The sequence below is a fragment of the Quercus lobata genome, chromosome 2 (assembly GCF_001633185.2).
Source record: "Quercus lobata isolate SW786 chromosome 2, ValleyOak3.0 Primary Assembly, whole genome shotgun sequence".
In the NCBI taxonomy this organism is placed as follows: Eukaryota; Viridiplantae; Streptophyta; class Magnoliopsida; order Fagales; family Fagaceae; genus Quercus; species Quercus lobata.
Window position 1 is genome coordinate 29393880 of NC_044905.1, and position 22011 is coordinate 29415890.

General features: G+C 33.9%; 1 protein-coding gene and 1 pseudogene across 1 annotated transcript; one reads left to right on the forward strand and one right to left on the reverse strand.

The window, feature by feature from the left end:
* The first annotated feature begins 363 nt into the window (after positions 1 to 363).
* On the forward strand, positions 364 to 4150 carry LOC115978383 (annotated as a pseudogene).
* Positions 4151 to 18741: 14591 nt separating this feature from the next.
* Positions 18742 to 21643, reverse strand: LOC115962680. Its single transcript, XM_031081569.1, has 3 exons — positions 21608 to 21643; positions 19178 to 20770; positions 18742 to 19085 (listed from the first exon to the last, which is right to left on the reverse strand). The coding sequence occupies exons 2-3, from the start codon at positions 20757 to 20759 to the stop codon at positions 18742 to 18744; spliced, it is 1926 nt and encodes a 641-aa protein (XP_030937429.1). The 5' UTR covers positions 20760 to 20770; positions 21608 to 21643.
* Positions 21644 to 22011: the final 368 nt, after the last annotated feature.

Here is a 22011-nt window from a genome sequence, read left to right on the forward strand (position 1 = left end):
GAAAATCTTGTAGGTTGATTGGGTTGATACAAGTTTTAGGCATTTAACTTGTATAATAACACGTAATGGTCAGATTTGGCATTTCTAAATTTGAGATAGGACTAATTGTAACCAAATATTGGTGAAGTGCCTTTGTGTGCTCTTGCTATAATTATCTTATTATTCTTCTTTAGTTATCTACAATGTTGTGAAGCAATGAAACCTTGGTCCTTGGATATATAGTTGTTCCAAATTATTAGTGTTGGATCTGCATTCAAAAACACACACACAGACTAAAAGTAGCAAACGTTGTCTTCATCACCCCACTCTCTCTGCAAGAAAAACTCTATCTTCTTGCTTTGCTAAATTCGAGAGAGAGATCTAATGGAGTACGAGAGGATACACAAAGTTCAAGTTCGGCTTGTTCTTGCAACTCTACTCTGAAAGAAAATATCAAACACCCATGTGTTATTTTTCTGTCCTTTTGAAATTCTGAACTTCTTTTTTCATGTTAAAAGTGCTTTCGTTCTTGTGGGCTGTGAAAAAGTTTTTTCTTTTTCTTTTCTCTTTCTTTTTCATTGTTTTGTAGACTGTAATGGGGTGTGGAATGGAAATGGTTGAATGTGGGCATTAAACGTGACAAAATTGCACTTGATTTTGTCCTCAAAAGGTTTTGAACAATTTGGCATTTTTATAACTAGTTTATATTTTTTATTAGTTTAGAGTGTCTGTGTGGATGGATAGCAAAATTTTCTCGATGATGGCTTCGTGGAATTTGGTTATGTACATTTGAATTCTACATAAATTTGGCCTTTTCTTGTTTAATTTCTCTAACTTTTTTTGTGAATGACAGTTTATCTTGTCATGAATTTTCTTTTATACTTTTTTTTATGTAGACTGGATGGCTGTGAATCCTATTAAAAAAAATTTAAAACTGATTTTTGCTTTTATATTTGGTTGGCAAACTATTACTCTGCTTTACCACAAAAGTAAGCCTCAAGAAATCAAATTTGGTATTTGAAATGGACAGAAATGAAATGACTTAAGATGGTTTAAGTAATTACTGGGTTTGCTTTGTTAAAAAGTTTTGGCTTTGGAACTTTCTAAATGAGCTGTAGATTGACAAGTTATAGTGTTTTGGTTTCTTGATTGCAGACTGGTATAATTTCTCCAAGCAAACTGAGGATGAAGCTCATAGGGCCTCACCATCTTAGAAAGAAGGATGGATCAAACAGTAACTCTTCCAGAACTTCTCCTTCCAAGCTTGAGGATCATGATTTTGTGAACAGCTTGCTAGCCTCCAAAAATGGAGATTTTGATGAAGAAGGTCAGCAACTTTCATAATCTTTCCTCTTGTTTTTTCCTAGTCAATAAACTAGATATAGAGGCCTTCGTGTAATGGCAAGTGCCTTCAACCTAAACTGATATGTGGTAGGTTTGATTTTAGGAATCAACCTCTCCAAAAAACAACTGGGGCTAAGGCTGCTTACCAATCACCTTTCCCAGACCCCATAGAACTCACAGCTTTATGCATTTGGTTCAAGTTAATAAGCCAGATATGCTATGTTTTGCATTAGAACACTAACAACTTATTAACTCGGGTTGGTTTAGTAGTGGTTAATTGTTGATTATGGATAGGTTTTGTTAGCAATGAATGAAACATGTGTATCGAACTTTTGTACTGACTTAGATATACACATGTGCCTTTCCAGTTACATCTGCCAACTTAGAAGTTGTTTCCATAAAGTTATCAAGTGAGGCAGTCTTGAACTCCACACAAGGCGACCAGACTTGTTGCCAACCAAAAGAGTCATTGCCAAAGGAAAACGGTGACGTTGGTCGTGTTAAAGTGCAGCAGTAGTCAAAGTGTGAAAATGGTAATTCAAGCGCAGTGCACCCTGTGAGAAACGTAATAGATGATGAAAATCTTGATTATGATAGCAATGCTAGTTCTTCTAGTTTTGAGTTTCATAAAGGGGAGAGATCAGTACACAATCCCATTACAAGATCATTTTCAAGACAAATTCCATCCAAGTAGAATGATGCAGAGAAATGGATAATGAATAAGCAAAATGTACAAGCCCATTATTCTAAAAAGAATTGCTTACAAAACCAACCAAAAAGGTTGCCAGTGTCAAATATGGTAAGGATTGCTCTAGAGTCTGCTAATTATGATCATAAGTTAACAGTTATCAAAACAGCAGACACAAAGAGGGTTGATTTCTGTCAATCTGCGTCACAGATGGGGCTCGATTAGTTCTCTTTTATTCCCTCAGGGAGTCACTCCATTTCGGGTCAAGCATATGGGGGGAATGCAGTAACTGATCCATGTCCTCAGAATGAGGATTTGAAGGAAATTGGTCACAGTGATTTACCCTTCACAAAAAGTTCGACGGGAGATACAACAGGTATGTACCAGCCTTCATTGTGCTTATGTTAAATGATAGGTTCAGAATTTAGAAACTGATCAAGATGCTGATATGCTTTTGACAAATGCCATGCAAAAGCATTTCTATTCTATGAATGGATTTGCTCTTAATATATGGCTATATGCAGGACAGAGCTACATCTCTGCGCTAAAATCATACACTGATCATTTTCATGTGTGCAAAACAATTGGGTTGGTCATACTTTATGTAACATTCAAACAGCTAAATGATTTTGATTGGCAAAAAGCTTAGCAATCTAGGTCTGTTCTGTTGCAAACAATGCAAGCAGTTATGGCAATGAGGACCAACCATGGAGGGTTGATCTGATCTTAAATTAGATATCAGACTTCAAAGCGGTGATAATATATATATATGTGTGTGTGTGTGTGTGTGTGCTCCCTTGCTTCCTCTCCTCACCCTTCACATTCTTTTATCCCTAGTTGACATATATGGATGAGTTAAATAATGTTGTCTATTCCTCAATTATATGGTTATAGACTATCGATAAATGTCTTTACATTAAAATGGAAATGACTTCATGGATCCCTGGCAATTATTTATTAGTGTGCAAAATTTGATGATGTCTTGATCTAATTATGTAGGAATTCCTGCCATAAGATCAGTCTCAATGAGAGACATGGGAACAGAAATGACCCCTGCCACAAGTCAAGAGCCTTCAAGGACTGCTACTCCAGTTGGGGCAACAACTCCACTTCGCAGCCCAACTTCCTCAATTCCATCTACTCCCCGAGGAGGTGCACCTGCTTCAAAACCACCTAAGGAGCACAACACTGACGATGAATCACAGAATCCAACAGAAAGAACCAAAAAAGAATTGTCAGAAGAAGAATTAAAGCTCAAGACAAGGAGAGAAATTGTAGCCCTGGGTGTCCAACTTGGTAAGATGAACATTGCTGCATGGGCAAGTAAAGATGAGCAAGGAAAGAAAAGGCCTTGTAATGAAAGTTTTGATATAAAGGAGCTTGAGCGTATTGAATATGAGAAATGTGCAGCTGCATGGGAAGATGCTGAAAAATCTAAACATATGGCAAGGTTTCTTTCTTCTACAGCCCCAAATACCTTTCAATAGCAAAACATTTTTTTTGTTAAAGATGGCCATGCATATGTTCTGCTGTATGCTTATCTCAATGCATTCTACCATCATAATCTGATAAGAGGATGTTAAAATCTGCTCAGATATAAGCGTGAGGAAATCAAAATCCAGGCATGGGAAAGTCAGCAGAGGGCAAAACTAGAAGCAGAGATGCGAAGAATAGAGGTATTTAATTTTTTGGATTGAAGTAGAATTTGTGTTGTTGTCAAACATGAGACAGATTTGATCCATTCGTTGCTTATATTCCATTATTACAAAACCCCATAAGACACCCTTGACAGATAGAATTCTAGACTCTCCACCATAGAGAGGATGGCAGTACCAATCAACTGATAAATAGTCATGTTATTTGTCATTCACTTGGAATAATAATCTTTCTACACGCTTGTTAGACTCTGAATACAATTTGGCATTTTTCAAGCCCAAGTTGAACAATTGAGAGTCCAAGCTCAAGCGAAGATGGTGAAGAAGATTGCAATGACAAGGCAAAGATCAGAAGAAAAACGTGTTGTAGCTGAAGCCTTCGTGTAACTGTGATGTAGAAAGGACTGCAACCCAAACAGAATATATTCGTCAAACCGGGCAAATGCCATCTACACATTACATCTGTTGTGGTTGGCTATCATAAACAATAAATTACAGATAAAAGGAAAGGCTTCATATGGTAGCTTTTGCCAAAGTAGCCTTCCTATTGTAGTCTGTTTGGAAATGAATGCTTGACCTGGAGAGTGTTGTTTTGCTTGTTTATCAATCCTGTAACTAGGCAACCTCAGTGTTTTAAGTTGTTACATGAAGGAAATTTGCAATTTATGCATTAAAATTTGGTCATGGAATTGTTCATAGTTATTTTATGTTAGGAGCTCTTAAATTCAACAAGCAACCAAGGAAAAAAAAAATCACATATAGCACGCCAAATAGAAAATTTGCAGATGACAAACATAAATGCCTTTTGATTGAAGAAGATCGTGAAGATCGAGGAATGCATCTACTTTGACAATCATATTTTACTATCACTCCCATGCCACAATATGATGGTTAGATTATTAAATGACAAAGGGCTCTGCTGCTGCTCTTGCATCTCATGATGAATTAAGGTCTGGTTGTCAGAGGTCAGTCAAACATATGGTGCTTGCAGGGTCAAGAATTTGAATATTCCAGAAATTGGTACAGGGTATTCATTACACGTTACATTGATGAAATTTTAAAAAGGAAATTTTTTATTTATTTATAGAGTTCTGAAATTAGTTCACAAATTGGAAAAAAAAAAATATATATATATATATATATATATACATATATATATTCCAGTGGAACTTGAGTATTATATACTCGATTTCCAAACAAATTCGAGTCTCTCAAACTCGATTTCCACTGGGATTTTTTTTTTTTTTTTTTTTTTTTTTTTTTTGCAGCTACTCCTGCAGCAGTAAACCAGAATTAGTTTTCCCTTCCCCTACAGCAATAAACTAGATCCAGAACACATCACATGGGCAGCGGTAAACAACTAGATACAAGCATATGATAGTGGTCAAAGGGAGAGTACATCAGATGCAAAAAACCGGATTAAAACAGTTACTATTCATGGCCATTATAGTTGCTCTCTTAGCACACAAAGACATTCAATATTAGCTATCATTGCTTCAAAGGAGGGCCCTGTGGTTGAACTTGCCAAAGTAGTAGCTACTAATGCCAAAGTAATATCATTGCTGGCATTATAGGCAAAAGCTGCACAACGCAACTAATGTAACGAGTACAATGGATAGCAAATAGTTCAATTACAACAACATTCAGCAATAAACAAAATAACAACTGAGTCAATACAACATAGTCTACATAGTCGCCTAGCACTTGTCCATACTGATACAACATACTCTACATAGTCACCTAGCACTTGTCCATACTGATACAACATAGACTACATAGTCGCCTAGCACTTGTCCATATAGAAGATAACCACAAGTCCCACGTACAATGCCATTCCAAAATCGAGTCTCTGCTCGCCTGACAAACATTAAAATACAAGTGTGTGGACCCACATAAGATGTGACCATCCACAGACCATTAAGTTTAGCCTTCATGAATACCCCAACGTACCACTTGCAGTTGTCGTCAATGCATGCGGTGCCCAATTTAGTTTTGGTCGACCTCCGGATTATAAAATTTCTATTATCATTTGCTGCGTATATTATCAATGCATGTCTCACCGCCTTTTTATTTGCAAAGTCAACCCTTTACAAAAATGCATCCCATCTTCCCAAGTAGAAACAAATGGTATCTGAAGACGTGAAGGATCAACCATATTTTCCCAAGTATTTGCGTAGAATAAGTCGGAAGGAGGTCTGTAGCCAGTGGTCGTATTTGTATCATGATGGACGCCAATATCATCGTCTACATCACCTTCATCATGGTACTCCATATTTTCCTCTTCAAAATTGGGAACGACTTCATGGTCATCCACATCGTTCTCAAAGTCGCCTTGCTCAATCCTCTCTTCGTACTCATCCACATCATCAATATTTTCACCATCATTCGCAGCATAATCTTCGTCTTTGTCTTCGTCTTCGTCTTCGTCTTCCTCCTCTAAATGTGTCTCTTGAGGATGGAGGCTTTCACTAGTATTGGCAACATGATCTTGACACGGGAGCGTATAACCTCCCATTGTATACCCTCCCATTGTAGTGCATCCATCATCTAGGGCTGTAAATTGTAAAGACATAATTGTTTGTTGCACCACCTCAGTATCTACTTCCACAAGCGGCTCTGAACTTACGTACAACTCAGCAACATTTACTTTGGGCATTTTCTGGATCCTATTAAACATCATCTTTACATGTTTGTCTTCTTTGATTGCCATATACCCATAATTTATCCGTTCATGAAGGACTTCTTGTGGGTAACGATAGATAATCTTGATGCCATACCAAGCAGGGTTCAAATTCAATTCGTCCATTATTTTCCTCTTCAAATCATTCAACGTCTTCAACTTACGAAATATCATCATGTAGTAGCATTCGATACCTGACCCTCTAAATGGGAATCTGTCAATCTCTCCAGGATTGTCAAGGGGTCCACCGTAGTATACATTTATATCAATATTCTTCAAAGATTGTGAACCTATTAGAGAGTCAAGTATAATATGTTAATGACATATTTTATCTCTTTCATTTAACATCAATTACAAAACCTTTTCTATCTACTCAAAGTACAAAAATTACAACTTCTCACCCCACAATTGCATATACTCACCCCACATCACATACAAACACACCCAATCATTATCATTTCGTACTCAAACAAATAAAAAAACTAAAGACAAAACTCACCCTCATTACAAAATTTCAACTCAGCTCTAACAAAAATATAAATATAAATATCAAACCAAACAAAAAAAGTCATGAGGATGTGCAAATGAATGAGTGCAATTATGTAACATCATCATTCCAATGCAAGAAAATTCATGGCATACCCTATTACACTACTATTAATGAAATAACATAGAGCAGGGTTCATCAGACCAAAAAAAAAAAAAAAAAAAAACACTAATGTGAATATGATCATGAACAATCAAAATTAGACATATCATCTAATTTCAAAATCAAGGCATTAATATACAGTCAAATATACCAGATGTGATATACAAACTCAAATTTACTCCAAATTATGGAGAAAAGGAAGCAGATAACTTCACCGATAGCTAGCAAAAAGACTTCCTGGATCATGAATAAATATATATATATATCTTTCTCCTCACTTTCTATATATATATATATATATATATATATATATATATATATATACCCATGATAAAAACCTAACAATACTCAATGATTTTCATACTCAAGAAAAAATATATATATATATATATATCAAACCAAACAACAAAAGAAATTCATGATACATACCCATGATAAATTTATAAACTACATTTTCTGTTATTTTATTTTATTCTCAACTAAATATATGAGTTTTTCATCCATCTATATTTCTTCATCTTTTTAATATTTTTCATCCTTTAACCAAATAGAGCCTTAGGGAGAAAATTTGATATTTTTAGAAAGTCTTAATAATACTTAGTATTACCTAGCCTAAACCTTAGGATCGTTTGTGCCTTTTATCCTAGATTTATTGTTTGATTAAGGTTCGTGACTTGCAAGTTGCAACATTGTGGGTATTTTAATGATATTTGACAATAATGATATTAATTAACAAATGGTTGTGTGTGTCGTTGAGTGTGATGCAAAAATGAACAAAATTTCAACCGTGAGGTAGGGCTACTTTCCTGTTAGAATTCAAATAGAGTACAATAGAATACAAGAGCCTTTGATTTAATGTAAGGCAGGGCTACCTATATAAAAATAGAATACAAGAGCACGTTGCCTTATAGTATAAAATTTATTGTCACTGTTTACCAAAAAAAAAAATATTTATTGTCAGTTTGTCACCGTGTCTCTTGCCTTATATTTTTTTTCCTTATATACTATTTATATAGGGCATCTCTCACGCTCTTCTATACACCAACACAAACTGCACCCATTTGTCCTTCAAACAATGGAGTACTCCAAAGAACATGAGGCACCTTTTACTCTCCTTCTCTACCCTCAAACAAGAAAGCACTAAACAATCTCTCTTCTCTCTCTCCCTCTCTCTCTCTCAAAGTCTCAAACACACACACAAATCTTTTTCTATGGTAACAAATTTTGTGTAACATATATATATATATATATATATATATATATTTTCATGAAGGTGGTGGTCCAAGGATACTATGGCTATTGTGACAAGAGCAAACAAGGGGATTGGATTTGCTATGGTGAAGAGATTGGCACAACTGGGATTGATTGTGATTTTAACTGCTAGAGACATAGAGAAAGGGCACAAAACAAAAACTAAAGAGAAATATCAAAACCAAACAACAAAAGTCATGATACATACCCATGATACAAATATATCTTAACACTATATACACTAACACTAGCAAAATCCGCTAACACTATATACACTAAACAATCAACCGACCCTCACCTGACATTTTGGATGTGCAAATGTGCTGAGATTGTGTGAGTAAATTCTACAAGAGGTAGCTCTAGATTTAGGGTTTAAATCTATTTTAAACTTCCTTTCTATCATAGTGAATTTGTTTGCCTTGATGATAGATTAGGTTAAATCATTCCTAGGTTTTTACTTGAAACTATTGGTTTTATTAGTTTTATTAGTTTTCCTGAGTAATCATATTGCTGTCTTATTTACTTTTTCGCAATAGGTTATATGATTGCATGTGTTTAACCTAGATCTCATAATTAACCTAAATAACTACTTGGCTAATTTATTAGATTAAACTAATCTGGTTTTAAGAGATCTAAACATAAATAAATAGTAAGAGAAGGGAGAGAAACTAAATTTTTTATATTATTTAGTGATATATTTTATAATATTTTAATGAATTATATGTAAAAATATAATCTAAAATGTTAGATAAGCGGTAAAATAAGACGATAAAATAAATAAAAATAGGTTGTAAGAATGTAAAATGGACAATTCTTAAAATCTCCTTTATGTAACTTTACTCTTTTACCAGTCTTGTTTCTCTTTCGAGAAAGTAAACACTGCAGCAAGTATATGCAGTGTCCCACACATCAATTGGACATTGATTGGGACTTGCCAACTTTGAGAGAGATGCGATATTCCGGTATAATTTTTCCTCCCCTTGAGCCCACAGTTCCCCCAAATTGTCCTTGTCCTTTTTCCCCTCCTTTCAATTATTTTCGCAAAGTCAAAAATCAGAACTATGAAAATCTACTACAGCCACTCACCTCATTCTCTCATCATCACATTCACAGGATTTCGGCCAAGCTAGCTCTTTCTCTCCCCATTATCACCTCACTAGGACTCTATCTCAATTCTTTCCCTCGATCTTCACCCTTACCTTTCTAGGGATTCAGTAAAAACTTCCCCAATTGACCATTCACTTGGAAGCACATTCTCTGCTCATCAACGAACATGGTCCCTATTCTTTTGCCCACCAACATATACAAAACAATCAGGCACAAAAACAGCATCAACAAATTAAGGAAGCAAACAACAACAATAATAGGTAAGCAGGCAACGTTCAACACTGCCAGCAAGCGCGGAGATCGGCTCTATATATCAAGCTCCAGCACACTCAACCTCATCAACAAACCTCAATGATCTCTGTGATGAGTGACAAAGCAGCAGCTGCAACACAGTGCTCCGTGTAAACTCTGATCGACTCCCTCTCCCATCCGATCTACACAGATCGGCTCTCCCCCACTTCGATCTTCTATGAGAATTACATTTACAATTTCATACTTCTCAACATTAATATATATATATATATATATATATATGTGTGTGTGTGTGTGTGTGTGTGTGTTGTTCTTGTCCCACAACACAGATTGATTTCTCTGAAAATATAACACAAATTCATTTCTTCTTTTTCTTTATTTCAAGTAATGGCTTTTGGGTCGCCCTTCTTGCTCTCTCTCTTGCAGTCGCTTCTCCAACCGTCGTCATCATTCATGGAAAGAGTCTGCTTTTACCACCGGAACCACCAAAACTGGAGGGTTTCAGAAAGAGTTTTGCTCGTACCATTACTTCCTCTGCACTTGCTCTTTTCGCATCCTCCGAGAGCTTCCTATTCAGCGTGAGTAATTCTTTTCTCAACAGTCTTTACGGCGGTTTGAAAAATAAAGATTGATTTTTTTCTAAAAATAAATTCTTTCTTTATCATATTTTGCAGAGATGTTGAATGATTCCGACCAAGGTGCCAGAGAAGCAGCTATATTCTGAATTGAGATCGCTTCAGCCATGGCTTGGTAATGAAAATTTCTTTTCCCTTTTTTTTTTTTTTTAATATTTATATTTAGTACCACAAATAAATTGATATGATCGGATGACATGATATGATTGGATGACTGGTTTATTGATATTATTTTTTTAAATTTTTGTTAATGTACATATAATCGAGGGTTTAACTTAAATTAATGTATGCAACCCAACTTATTCCACGGCCGGTGAGCTAAACAAATCCTATACGTTTTTACCTTTAGCCATAGTTTTCTAGACCCAATATTATAACTGAGACTCAAAAACTGATTTTCATCCTTCATGATCATTTGAACAATCTTCTGAAGAAATTTTGACATTGCCTACAGATTTTAGAAACTTATAACAAACCTTAGATAATTACTTGTCTCTTGAAAAGATGAAGGTCAGTCCATTTTGAACATTGCTTTCATGTACATTATCAGTTTTCATATATCATCCTTTTGTTTTTATTTTACTTAACATTTGCCTTGGATTGCATTGAAACTACTCTCCTTGTCTGTTATCAAGCTAATGCTTTAATATACTCCAACTAAATAGGATACTTCTTGAGAATATAAACTTCTTTAGGGCTAATCATCTTCTTTCTCAATTGTCACTTTACATTGTACCATTCAGGTAAACCTATCAACGCATTTTAAAAGGTTATAAACCCATAAGTATAACGACAATCATCTTTCTTTCTTTCAATTTATTTAGATATGTAATTTGCACGGGTTAATGGATAATAAATGGATTCTTATCCGTTAAAACCGTATATTTATTTAATTGAGCCGGGTATGAATCACTTAAAAGCATTAGCATTGTGATTGCTAAAACTCTCAAATTGCTATTTTAGAATTTTAAACACCAAAAAACATCTTGTTGGATATAAAGTGTGAGTGAAGTCTTACAATGAATAATGATGATAAGAATGAGTGGTTAATATAACCTAGTTGAACTCATACTCATTGGGCTTATGCCTTTTGGGTTAAGTGCATCTTTATATGTTACATTAACTACTTAATTAAAGTCTCCCCAAGGAGGTTATCTCCCCAACAAGTGGTATCAGAGCTCATAATGGTGTGCGGAAAAAATGACAATGTTAAGATTATCTTATCAAAGTCCCTTTCACAATTGAAGCGGGAATGAGGTGCGTGTACTTGGAGCCCTTTTACAGATGGAGCATGGACGGATCTCCTTCGCAGTTAAAGTAGGGATGATATATTGCAACATGCAAGGCTCATAAAGCCCACACAAACGATCTTGGAAGAGGCCTAACAATAGAGTATAGTCAATGGTGTTAGACAACGGTGAGATGCAAGGTTCCCATGGATAAAAGACGTGCATGGTTGACACATGGAGGTCCATGGATGATGCACTAGTGAAAGAATAAAGCCCATAAGGCAAAGGGGGAGCGAGTAGGACTTGTCCATGACCCACAAAGAGGTCGTGAAACTCAAAGAGAGGCAAAGACTCACACGTGATAGAGAGATTGTTGGAGGTACACGTATGAGTGAAATCTCATAATGAATAATTATGAGAAAAATGAGTAATATAATTATTTGAGAGAGAGAGAGAGAGAGAGAGAGAGAGAGAGAGAGAGAGATTCTCCAAAAATGATCGAATCTTCGCCTTGTTTGGCCTTTCCTCGTCATTGAAGTCATTGTCTTTGTTGCTGTCACCCTTAGACTCTTAAGCTCTCTTTGCTCCCAAATGTCCACCCCCTCCTCTCAGTCAGGTTAGGAATTTTAGCTCCCTTCGCTGAGTTTTTGTTTATAGTTTAGGCAATGTGGCATATATATATATCACTTAATGGCATGGACTATTTTGAATATTAAAATGTTAGAGACTAAATTGACATATTTAAAATGTTAGGGGCTAAATTGATATATTAGTGTAAACGTTAAGAACCAAAATGGTAATTACCCATATAAAAATTCCCCATAATATCCAAACCTACCCAAAACAAGTCACACAGCCACCACAATCATTACTACACTACCCAGAAACCCACACTCAAAAGCATATTTTCATCCTTCATGATCATCTGAACAATCTTCTGAATAAATTTTGACATTGCCCAGAGATTTTAGAAACTTATAACAAAACTTAGATAATTACTTGAAAAGACAGAGTTCAGTCCATTTTTTTTTGAGATCAAAGATAGAAAGCTTTATTGAGATAGCATAGTATTACAAGCTGGACTATATAGCATACACAGTGGACCCCGACAAGTAAAGCACAGGTCAGTTCTCAATGAAACAGAGGCCACGAGTAAAAAATACAGCAGTGAAACGACACACTAGAACAGAGTATACTCAAGTTGTTTGTGCTGCCATGAGGTGCTGGTAATCTGTTAGGAGACCCTACGCACCATCATAGATGTGCCTTGGCTGAAGTTGAGTCTTATCGAAGTATAATTTGTTCAGTCCATTTTGAATATGCTTTCACATGTGCAGTTTTCATCCATCATCCTTTTGTTTTTATTTTACTTACATATACCCCGAATTGCATTAATGACTATTCATTATCTGTTATCAAGCTAATGCTTGCAAATTGCAATTGATTCCCAAAATTCTTGCAATATACTTCAACTAAGCAGGAAACTCCCTAAGAATAAAAGAATATAAAGGAGTAATTACACTTTGCACCCTAAATTTTTAAAATGATTGGTTAGCACTCTAAACTATAACACGTGTTACACTTTGCACCCCATCTTTAATTTTGCCATTATTTTGAATGAAAAATCAAAGTTTAGGGTGCAAAGTGTAATTGAAAGTATAGTTTAAGATAGTAAAATGTAAATTTTCATTTATTTTTAGGGGATTGAGAAGAGTGGCAATTAATGGCAGAATTGAGGGGCATGATTGTCACTAAAATGCATAAGTGTCGCTAAAGTGGCAAATTAATATTTTAAAAGATTATAAACCTCTAACAAGTGGCTATATATAATTTTATTTTTTTTTTATTTTTTATTTTTTTGTGATTTTCTAACATCTCTTTTTCTAATGGGCAATACTAGTTAATCCATATAATCTTCTTGTGACATAATCAATCTTAATTAGGATGTCATTAATTTTAAATTTGAAAATTCTCTTTCTATGAAAATAAAACTAAAAAGGATTGTGGGTAAACTTCTGTAAGTGATGCATGCATTTGTGTAAATAAATTATAAAAAAAAAAAAAAAATGATAATCAAGAATTGTTATACTACATATTTTTACAAAATTATGATAATTTTTATTGTTATCTTTCTTTTGCATCATTTTTATTATCATCTAATGCTGTTTGATTAATTTCTTATTCAATTATGTTATTTTTTTATATTCCGAGCAATAAATTTATCAAAAGATTCTATATGAGATTCAATTGAATTTTTTCTCTCTCCCTCTCTCCCTAAAATTTTTTATTCTGATCCCAAACAACTTTACTACCAATTTCAAATATTCAATTCCATTCTAAATCACCGTAACTAATAATCACAAGATTCAAATCACAATTTGAACACGAAAACAACCACAACCACATAGATAGGTAGTATTTGTTCTAAGTGAAAACCCTTATAGAAAAAATTGCAAGGTAAAAAACACTCTAGAGGCAAGAACCCAAAAAGGTAAATTCACTATAAAAGGCTGAAGTACAAACAGGGGCATAGCCAGAAATTTTTTGTTGGGGGAGGCCAAGGTAATATTATCATATTGATTTGCATATCAAGAAAAATACAAAGTATGACGTATATATATATATATATATATATATATATATATATACATGTCTTCCAGCACTAGTTTTAGAAAAAAATATTATATTTAACCAAAATTAGACTACATTTACAAGAAATAATATTTATAGAATTAAATATAATAAACTCACTATAAGCAACCATAAAATAAATAGCAGTTAAATTCAACCAAATTAACTACTATGGTCAAAAATAAATTCAAAATCAATTTCATTCATCCCAACTAAATTCAAAATCAATTTCATTACTACTAATAGTCTAATATTGTACCCTCACAATCTATGTACTCTCTAATGATAATTCCCACACCAGTGCAACATAGGTCTTTGAATAGCTATGGGATATGGCCTCGCTCAAGAAAAAAAAATGTGGGAAATAACTGACATGTCTTAGAGAAGGAAAGGAAAAGTCAAAAAGATGAAAGGTAGGAATTTGGAGTGGTATGGCTACGAATTGGAGGAGCGGCTAATTTTTTCTCACAGGGGGCCAGCTCTTAAATGAGAAAGTGTGAAACCTATTTCTTCCTACTATTATAAAGGTTTAAAAAAAATTTGGGGGGGGGGGGGGTGGCGACAAAGCATAACGTGCCTCTGCCCTTGAGTACAAATTATATCCACACATCGCCTTGCTGTGAGAGACCGCACTCCTGGCCCGTTTTGTTGTAGTGTTGGGTCAAACCTACATGAACGGCGTTTTAAACTTGCGTTTAAAACGGAGTATTAAACGCTGACTTTGTAGAACTCCATTTATTAAAGCATTAAAGCTCTCATTCTCTCCACATAGTTTTCTGGTAAATCTTACTAGTCGTCTGTCTTAGTTCCATTCTGTTTCAGTGAGTTCTGCATTATCATTATTTCTTCTTCTTTTTCTTTTTTATTTCAAGTTCATTATTGGCATGTGGTGGCTGGTAGTGCCTTTAGTGAGGCAGTTTAAAGTCCTAAACTCATATTGTAGTTCTGATACTTTGCTTACTTATAATTACAAGTGGTTATATTTTGAAGTAAGGCAGTTTTAGAATTCCTAAAGTCTCTAATTCTGCTACATTTCATATTTATGTATAATTACAAGTAGTTATATTCTAAGAAGCACAAACACTTCAAAATTTCCAAGTGTTTGATATGTATCCATGCTTGGGTTATTATTTTCATATCTACCTTGATATTGACTATATATGAAGTCATCTAAGTAATATACTATTTTAAAAGGAATATGATTTGACAAAATTATTAAAATATCCAACTTAGTATCTACTATCTACACTGTGAGTATGTTTTAAATTAATTCTTTTTCAACTATATCATTTTTTGAAACCTATATTTTTTTTTTCATGTGATTATTTTAAATATTTTTTAATTGAATTAAAAATTCATAAGAATTCTCTATAAAACCCCCTGTATTTATATCATATTATAAAAATTTGTCAAAACATATTCTTTTAGAAATGGTATAATAGATCCCTTCAAAAAAAGAAAAGAAATAGTAGAATAGATGGTTTCATATACAAACAATAACCTAATAAATGTCTGTTAGTGACAATCATAATTATCAAATTTAAATTGGAAAAAAAATAAAACAGACAGATAACATCATATTATTAAAGATTTCTGTAAATTGTATGATTATTTATTTATTTATTTATTTTGGTGAAGGGAAAAAGCTTAATTATGGGTAGGCACGAGGATCAAGTTTGGCAGCTGGTTTACCGCTCTACAGATGGCAAGCGCTGGCTCTGTCCACATTGTGGAAAGTCTTATGCTGGCAATGCTAGTAGAGTCAAGTTTCACTTGGCCAAAATCCCCTTCCAGGGTGTTGCTATATGTGAACGAGTTCCACAAGAATATCAAGGAATAGCATACGCATTGATTCCAGCTAAAGGTAAGAATTTAAAAGTAAATGTTACAATTTTTTTTCCCTCATCAATAGTAGCAAATGCCAATTCTATTATAAATAGATATTATATAATTTTAAAAGGTATAAGAATAATTTTGAAGTAGAATTCATAATTTATAAAAAGTAAGATGGGTTAGCCAATTTAGAAAATGAAATTTCATAACTATCAATAATTATCTCATGCATTAGGTATAAAAATCATCTCTCTCTAATCACTGAACCTTACAACTGTGTAAGATCTACACGTTGTAAAAATAAATACAAATATGTCTGATGCATGAAATAATTAAATATTCTGTTATAGTGTTACCTAACCTATTTTTCTCCCTTTCTCTTTGTTTTCTTCTTCTTTTTGTGCATTTGATCATCTAAGGTATATTTTGCAATTGATTAGGCTCTTTTGCTTATGTTTTGGATGAATTTTTACCATTCAAATTATTCACATGTAGATTTTACTAGCATATATGAGTTGTGTTCAAGGATCGGTCACTATTGTTAGCGATGCTAGAGACATAAATATTAGAAAAAATATATTCAAACCTTTTTTTCACAACTTACCAAGATGGCAAGCTACAATTGGTACATCATCAACTTCATTTAACTCCATCATTGACATCATTTTTATTGTATACATTGCTAATTAGAACATGTCATCTTAGTAGCTATGAGAAATTGTGAATTTTTTCAAGTCCTTGAACCTATTATTAGTTAATGTCATGTACCGATACTGGATTGTTTTTATGAACCTCTATTATTTGGGTTTGATGTATGTTAGTATTTTCTTACTTACAATTTTATATATCAATATAGGACTTGGGATAAACTGATTAAGGGAATGAATATGGGTGAAACCTTGAAAAAATATCCGATTTAATGGAAGGATTGCACAATAGAATGAAGCACAAGCTTCATGTAGATACTGTATTTGTATTCAACACTTGATGACTACTAATTTAGAAGTGTTAACTAATTTAAATTAATGTTTATTCTGGTACCTTTCTAGTACTTATATGATAGATTAGTGAGAGGTTATGAATATCAAATCTTTTTGTCAATCCTGTGCAGATCTCTTTTTTTTCATATATATATATATATATATATATATATATTGAGTCCACAAATCATTCTTGCTTTTTTATAGTGCGAGAGAAGATTGCCGTTGCTGGAGAGCAACATTTGGACAATGCAGCGATCCAGGGTGTGCACAACCCTACTGCAGGACAAAACCATCCAGGTGAAGTGCCAGAAGTGCCATATTATGAGTGGCTCGGGATCCAGGGTGTGCACAACCCTACTGCAGGACAAAACCATCCAGATGAAGTGCCACATTATGAGTGGCTCGGGATCCAAGATGTGCACAACCCTACTGCAGGACAAAACCATCCAGGTGACGAGCCAGATTACGAGCGGCTCAATGATTATCTCGAGTCCAACGAGTAGTTTATGTAATGCTATGATAAATGCCCACAAGAAATGTATGTGCATGCTGGTCACAGAATTTGGTATGTAGAAGTATATAAAAAGTATTTGTGCTCCGTGTTAATCTCAAATTTTCTCAATAGATTTTGTTATATAAAAAGCAGTACGATAGAACATTAGAACCATGATAATTACGAGAGAATTCTTTGCTAGTTAATGATTCTTTACAAGGGGAGAGAATTTTGTTATGCCATGTAGACGTGTACAAGAAAATTATTCTTTACTAGTCAATGATTAAACAATAGTTTTGTTAAGTCTTTCCAAGACCTACAAAGCCCGCTGTATGAAAAACAAGATAGCTTGTTGACTGTTTACACTAATCAGCAAATTTACTGTTTTAAAACATCATCTTCCTTTCATACAACTTCCGAATCATGGAGTCTATTTCCCTGTCTAGACTTTTTTTTCCCTGTCTAGACTAATCTCAAAGATCAAGTTCACAGACTCCATTAGTTCTAAGCCAACTATATCATCCTTAGTTCTATCCAATGATTGATCAATGGTCTTAATTGTGTTTGCCATATTGCAAGAGTATACAACGGGATTAGAGAGTGAAAAGAAGTTTCATACCTTTTCCTTCATTAGGTTTCAAGTCTTTACCTTTGGCCACAGGATCTCCACTAACCAGATCCTCACAAATTCATCACTTATTTGCATCATGTATTAAAACACAACTCTTGGTCGATGAGACAAGAAGTTTAATTAGCTCCTTGACACCCCAACCAGAACCAATATGTTTAGTAGTTGCCTAGTAGTCCCACCATGACAACACAGGAAAATTTCAGACATATTTTCTTCCTTCCCTTACAAGAGAAACTAGTACGGACTACCATGGGAAGTTTTGCAAAAAATAGAAAATGCATCTAGTAGAAATAAACAACCATATAGAACTGGAGCTAGAGATAGATACTTGTGTGACATTTTTTCCTACAATAATTAATAGTTAGTAGAAAATGATGAGCGTAATTTACACTCAATATAGGATAGGTATAATTCAGCCTCTTTTAAAGTATGTTTTAAGAATTTGGAATAATTCAGAAATAATATACGGCATAACACAGTAAAATTTAATATATATATATATGTGGAAATTTTTTTCATAATTTATTTTAGATAAATACAATGATCATTGTATTACAATCACAAAGTGAAGTCTTAACAACTCAATTTGAATAATCTACACTAGAAAAGAAAATTACTACAATAACCATGATGAACAATTAAACACCATTTATAAAGTTTTAGTTAATTAAAACGTCTCAAATAATTGATATCCTAAGTAATTAGTCATCAATAACCTTTTCAACTACTCCACTGAATGCATCATCCTCCCAAAATTGTTCATGATCAACATATTCAGGAAGCTCATTAAGTTTGTCAAGATAAATTGGCTCCAAGTCTAGAGATTCACCAGTGTTAAATTTCTCCATCATCATTGAGTTCAATCTTACATACACCATATTATCCAACATCTCAGACGTCAACATGTTTGGCTTCTTTGTTTGTGTTACCTCAAATGCATTCCAATTTCGCTTACACGAGGATGAACTACAAGGTTGACTCAAAATTCGAATGGCATACCTTTGTAAGATAGGAAGACGATCTCCACAGAATTCCCACCATATTCCTACAAATAAAATTACAATTTATATACTCATAAAATTTATCAAAAAGTTACATAGTTAAATATTAAAACTATATCAAAGCTATTGAACTTACTAGGATGAGATGTTTTCAACATTGTCTTTGCTGTAACTGTAAACAAGCTTGGTACTTTATTGCGATAAAGTTGCACTTGTTTCATGAAATCTTCCCTTTCTTCAATAACCATCAAATTCTCCAAAATGAAACTTATACCATCTTTTATCTCACTATTCTCTTTAAATTTCTCACTACACAAGTAAGATGGATTCAAAAATGCCGCAGCAGCATGAATTGGGTGGATTATATTTTCAGTACACCTACAATTAACTAACTCCCATATCTGCATATATTTGTCTTGATTGCTAGCACATTGTTGCTTAATTGCTTCTTTTGCCATTTCCAGTGCTTCATATAAGTATCCTGCAGTTGACCAATCACTATCTACCAATCGAAGAACATGAACCAAAGGCTCCAAAACTAGTAGTGCCTCTTTCCCTTGACTCCAAAATTCTGTACTTTGGATAATACTAGCAACCACTTCTTTACAAGTGTCCTTTTCATTATGATTCAATTCTTTCCACTTGGAAGATGCAACAAGTAACTGCAATTCATCTCGAACATTCAAAATAGATTGAAGCATCAAGAAGCTAGAAGACCTACCTGTACCAAGATGTTTCAATTCTTTATGGTTTGTGTACTCTCTCATGAGCGACAAAATGATACTATCCATATACATATACGAAACAATTGATTTTGCATCACTAATTATCTTTTGCACCCAATCAACTTCCTCACATATATCCTTCAAAAGCAATTGAATGCCACAAGTAGCGCATCGGGTTTTGTACAACCGAGGGTACTTGCCAATAAGCATGTCTCCAGCTAACTCAAAATTTGTAGTATTATCAATGATTAATTGAACAACATTATCAGATCCAATTTCTTCAATTACTGAAGAAATGATGTCTTTAATATATAGTGTTGTTATTTTATCCTTCGAAACTTCAAATGACTTCAAAAATATTGCTCCACTAGGAGATTTTGCGTTAATATTGATAAATGCTCTCTGATCCAAATCACTCCATATGCTTGACATAAGAGTACAACCAGTTACCGACCAAGAATTCTTAATTCTTCTAATATACTCTTCAACTTCGACCTTCAAATTTGGTATTAATTTCCTTTGCAAAGTCAAATTAGAGGGTAACTTATATTCAGGACCATAATCAGCAACACCTTGCACAAAGCAAATAAAGGATGTCGTTTGAACAACATCAAATGATATGTTATTTACTATAAGAAGTCGGGCAAGCAATTTGTCCACTGCACTCTTATCTTTTTTACCACACATCTTTGAATTGGTAGCATGGCATAGGTCTCTCGATATTGAACATGAAGTGGTTTTACTCTCTTTAGCATTGCTTGAACTTGATGCACTCTTAAGTTTTTTATTACTCCCTCCAATTACTAGATAAGCTTCTTTTTGAACATCTTCTGGCACATTGGCACAAATATCTATAGCATGACCTTTAACTCCTGCCAAGTGAAATTTAATCCTAGAAGCACCCCCAGCAAAATCACGTCGACAAAAGTTACATTTGAAACGGCCATCTAGGTCTTCAACATACCTCCAAAATCGATCTTTCTTTCGAACCATATTTCTTTTTCCTTACAAAAAGAAAAGAAAAGAATATAATATTAGAATCAAATATAAATTAATCTGGACAACAATATAAATAAACAAAAATTACTTTATTCTACTTCTTTTAAATATTAAAATATTTAGTTTATATCTCATTCTATCAATCATACATAGATATAATATATAGGGTAAATACATTCACATACCCTAAGGTTTGGGCTAAACCAGGTCTAAAACTTTTCAAAATTGACCAATTTGGTGCCTAAAACCAACTTAGTCCCTAAACATTGTTAGGCATGTTAGTCATTTTTTCTCAACTGTCTTAGGGACTAAGTTGGCTTTAGGGACCAAATTGGTCAGTTTTGAAAAGTCTTGAACCAGGTTGGCATTTAGCTCAAACCTCAAGGTATGTTAATGGAATTAACCCTAATATATAAAATAGTCAAATCAAATTGCATATATAAACTATTGTAATGAATAATAAAAGGTAAAATGGGTGAAGAGTAATTCTAGTACAATAAACTAAGCCACAACTATCCTACGTGGGAGATTGTGATTAACTATTTGTCATTTAGTTGCAAGTACATAACAATAATAGGTGACCATATGAAATATAAAATATTAAAACAATTTATCAATTGTATATTCAGAGTCATAGAAATAGCAGGCCACACTTTACCAAAATGGGCTTCCGAATGTAATTACTAATTAGGTAGGAAGCATCTCCATCTCAATCTTAATCATATACATAGTGATAATTGAGGAGCTCGAAGATGGATTAGCTTCCAGCCTTTTGTTGTGTTAAGAAACTAATTGCTCAGGGAAAAAAAAATAGCATGAAAGACATTTCAAACAACACTTACTCTAATAGCTTGCAAATGGAAATGAAGTCAATGGACAGCGGCAAGATTAAGAGAAGAAAAAAGAGTCCTGCTAGATCGATGGAAATTCAGACTTTTCTCACCCACTCATAAATACACCTCACTTAGGTCCCATCATTACAAAAATTAAGGGTATGTTTGGTTGAGGTGAAAACAGGGGGATGGAAAATAAGGAGAGGAAAATAGGTTGGAAAATGGCATTTTTCACCATTTGGTTCAGGAGAAAAAACAAGAGAGACAGAAAATGGGGAGGAAAATAATCCCTCCGAGCCCACATTTTTTTATCCTCCCAATGATGCTGAATGATGTAATTTACACAAATACCCTCACTTTATTGCACTCACCTACCCCTCACTTTCACACTTATTATATATTATATAACAAGG

What these genes read in the sequence shown, in the direction of transcription:
- LOC115962680 (XM_031081569.1), bottom strand. Translation starts at nt 20,759, where the DNA reads ATGGTTCGAAAGAAAGATCGATTTTGGAGGTATGTTGAAGACCTAGAT. An exon ending in GTTGAAAACATCTCATCCTA is followed by an intron (nt 19,086 to 19,177) that starts GTAAGTTCAATA and finishes TTTTATTTGTAG; the next exon opens with GAATATGGTGGGAATTCTGT.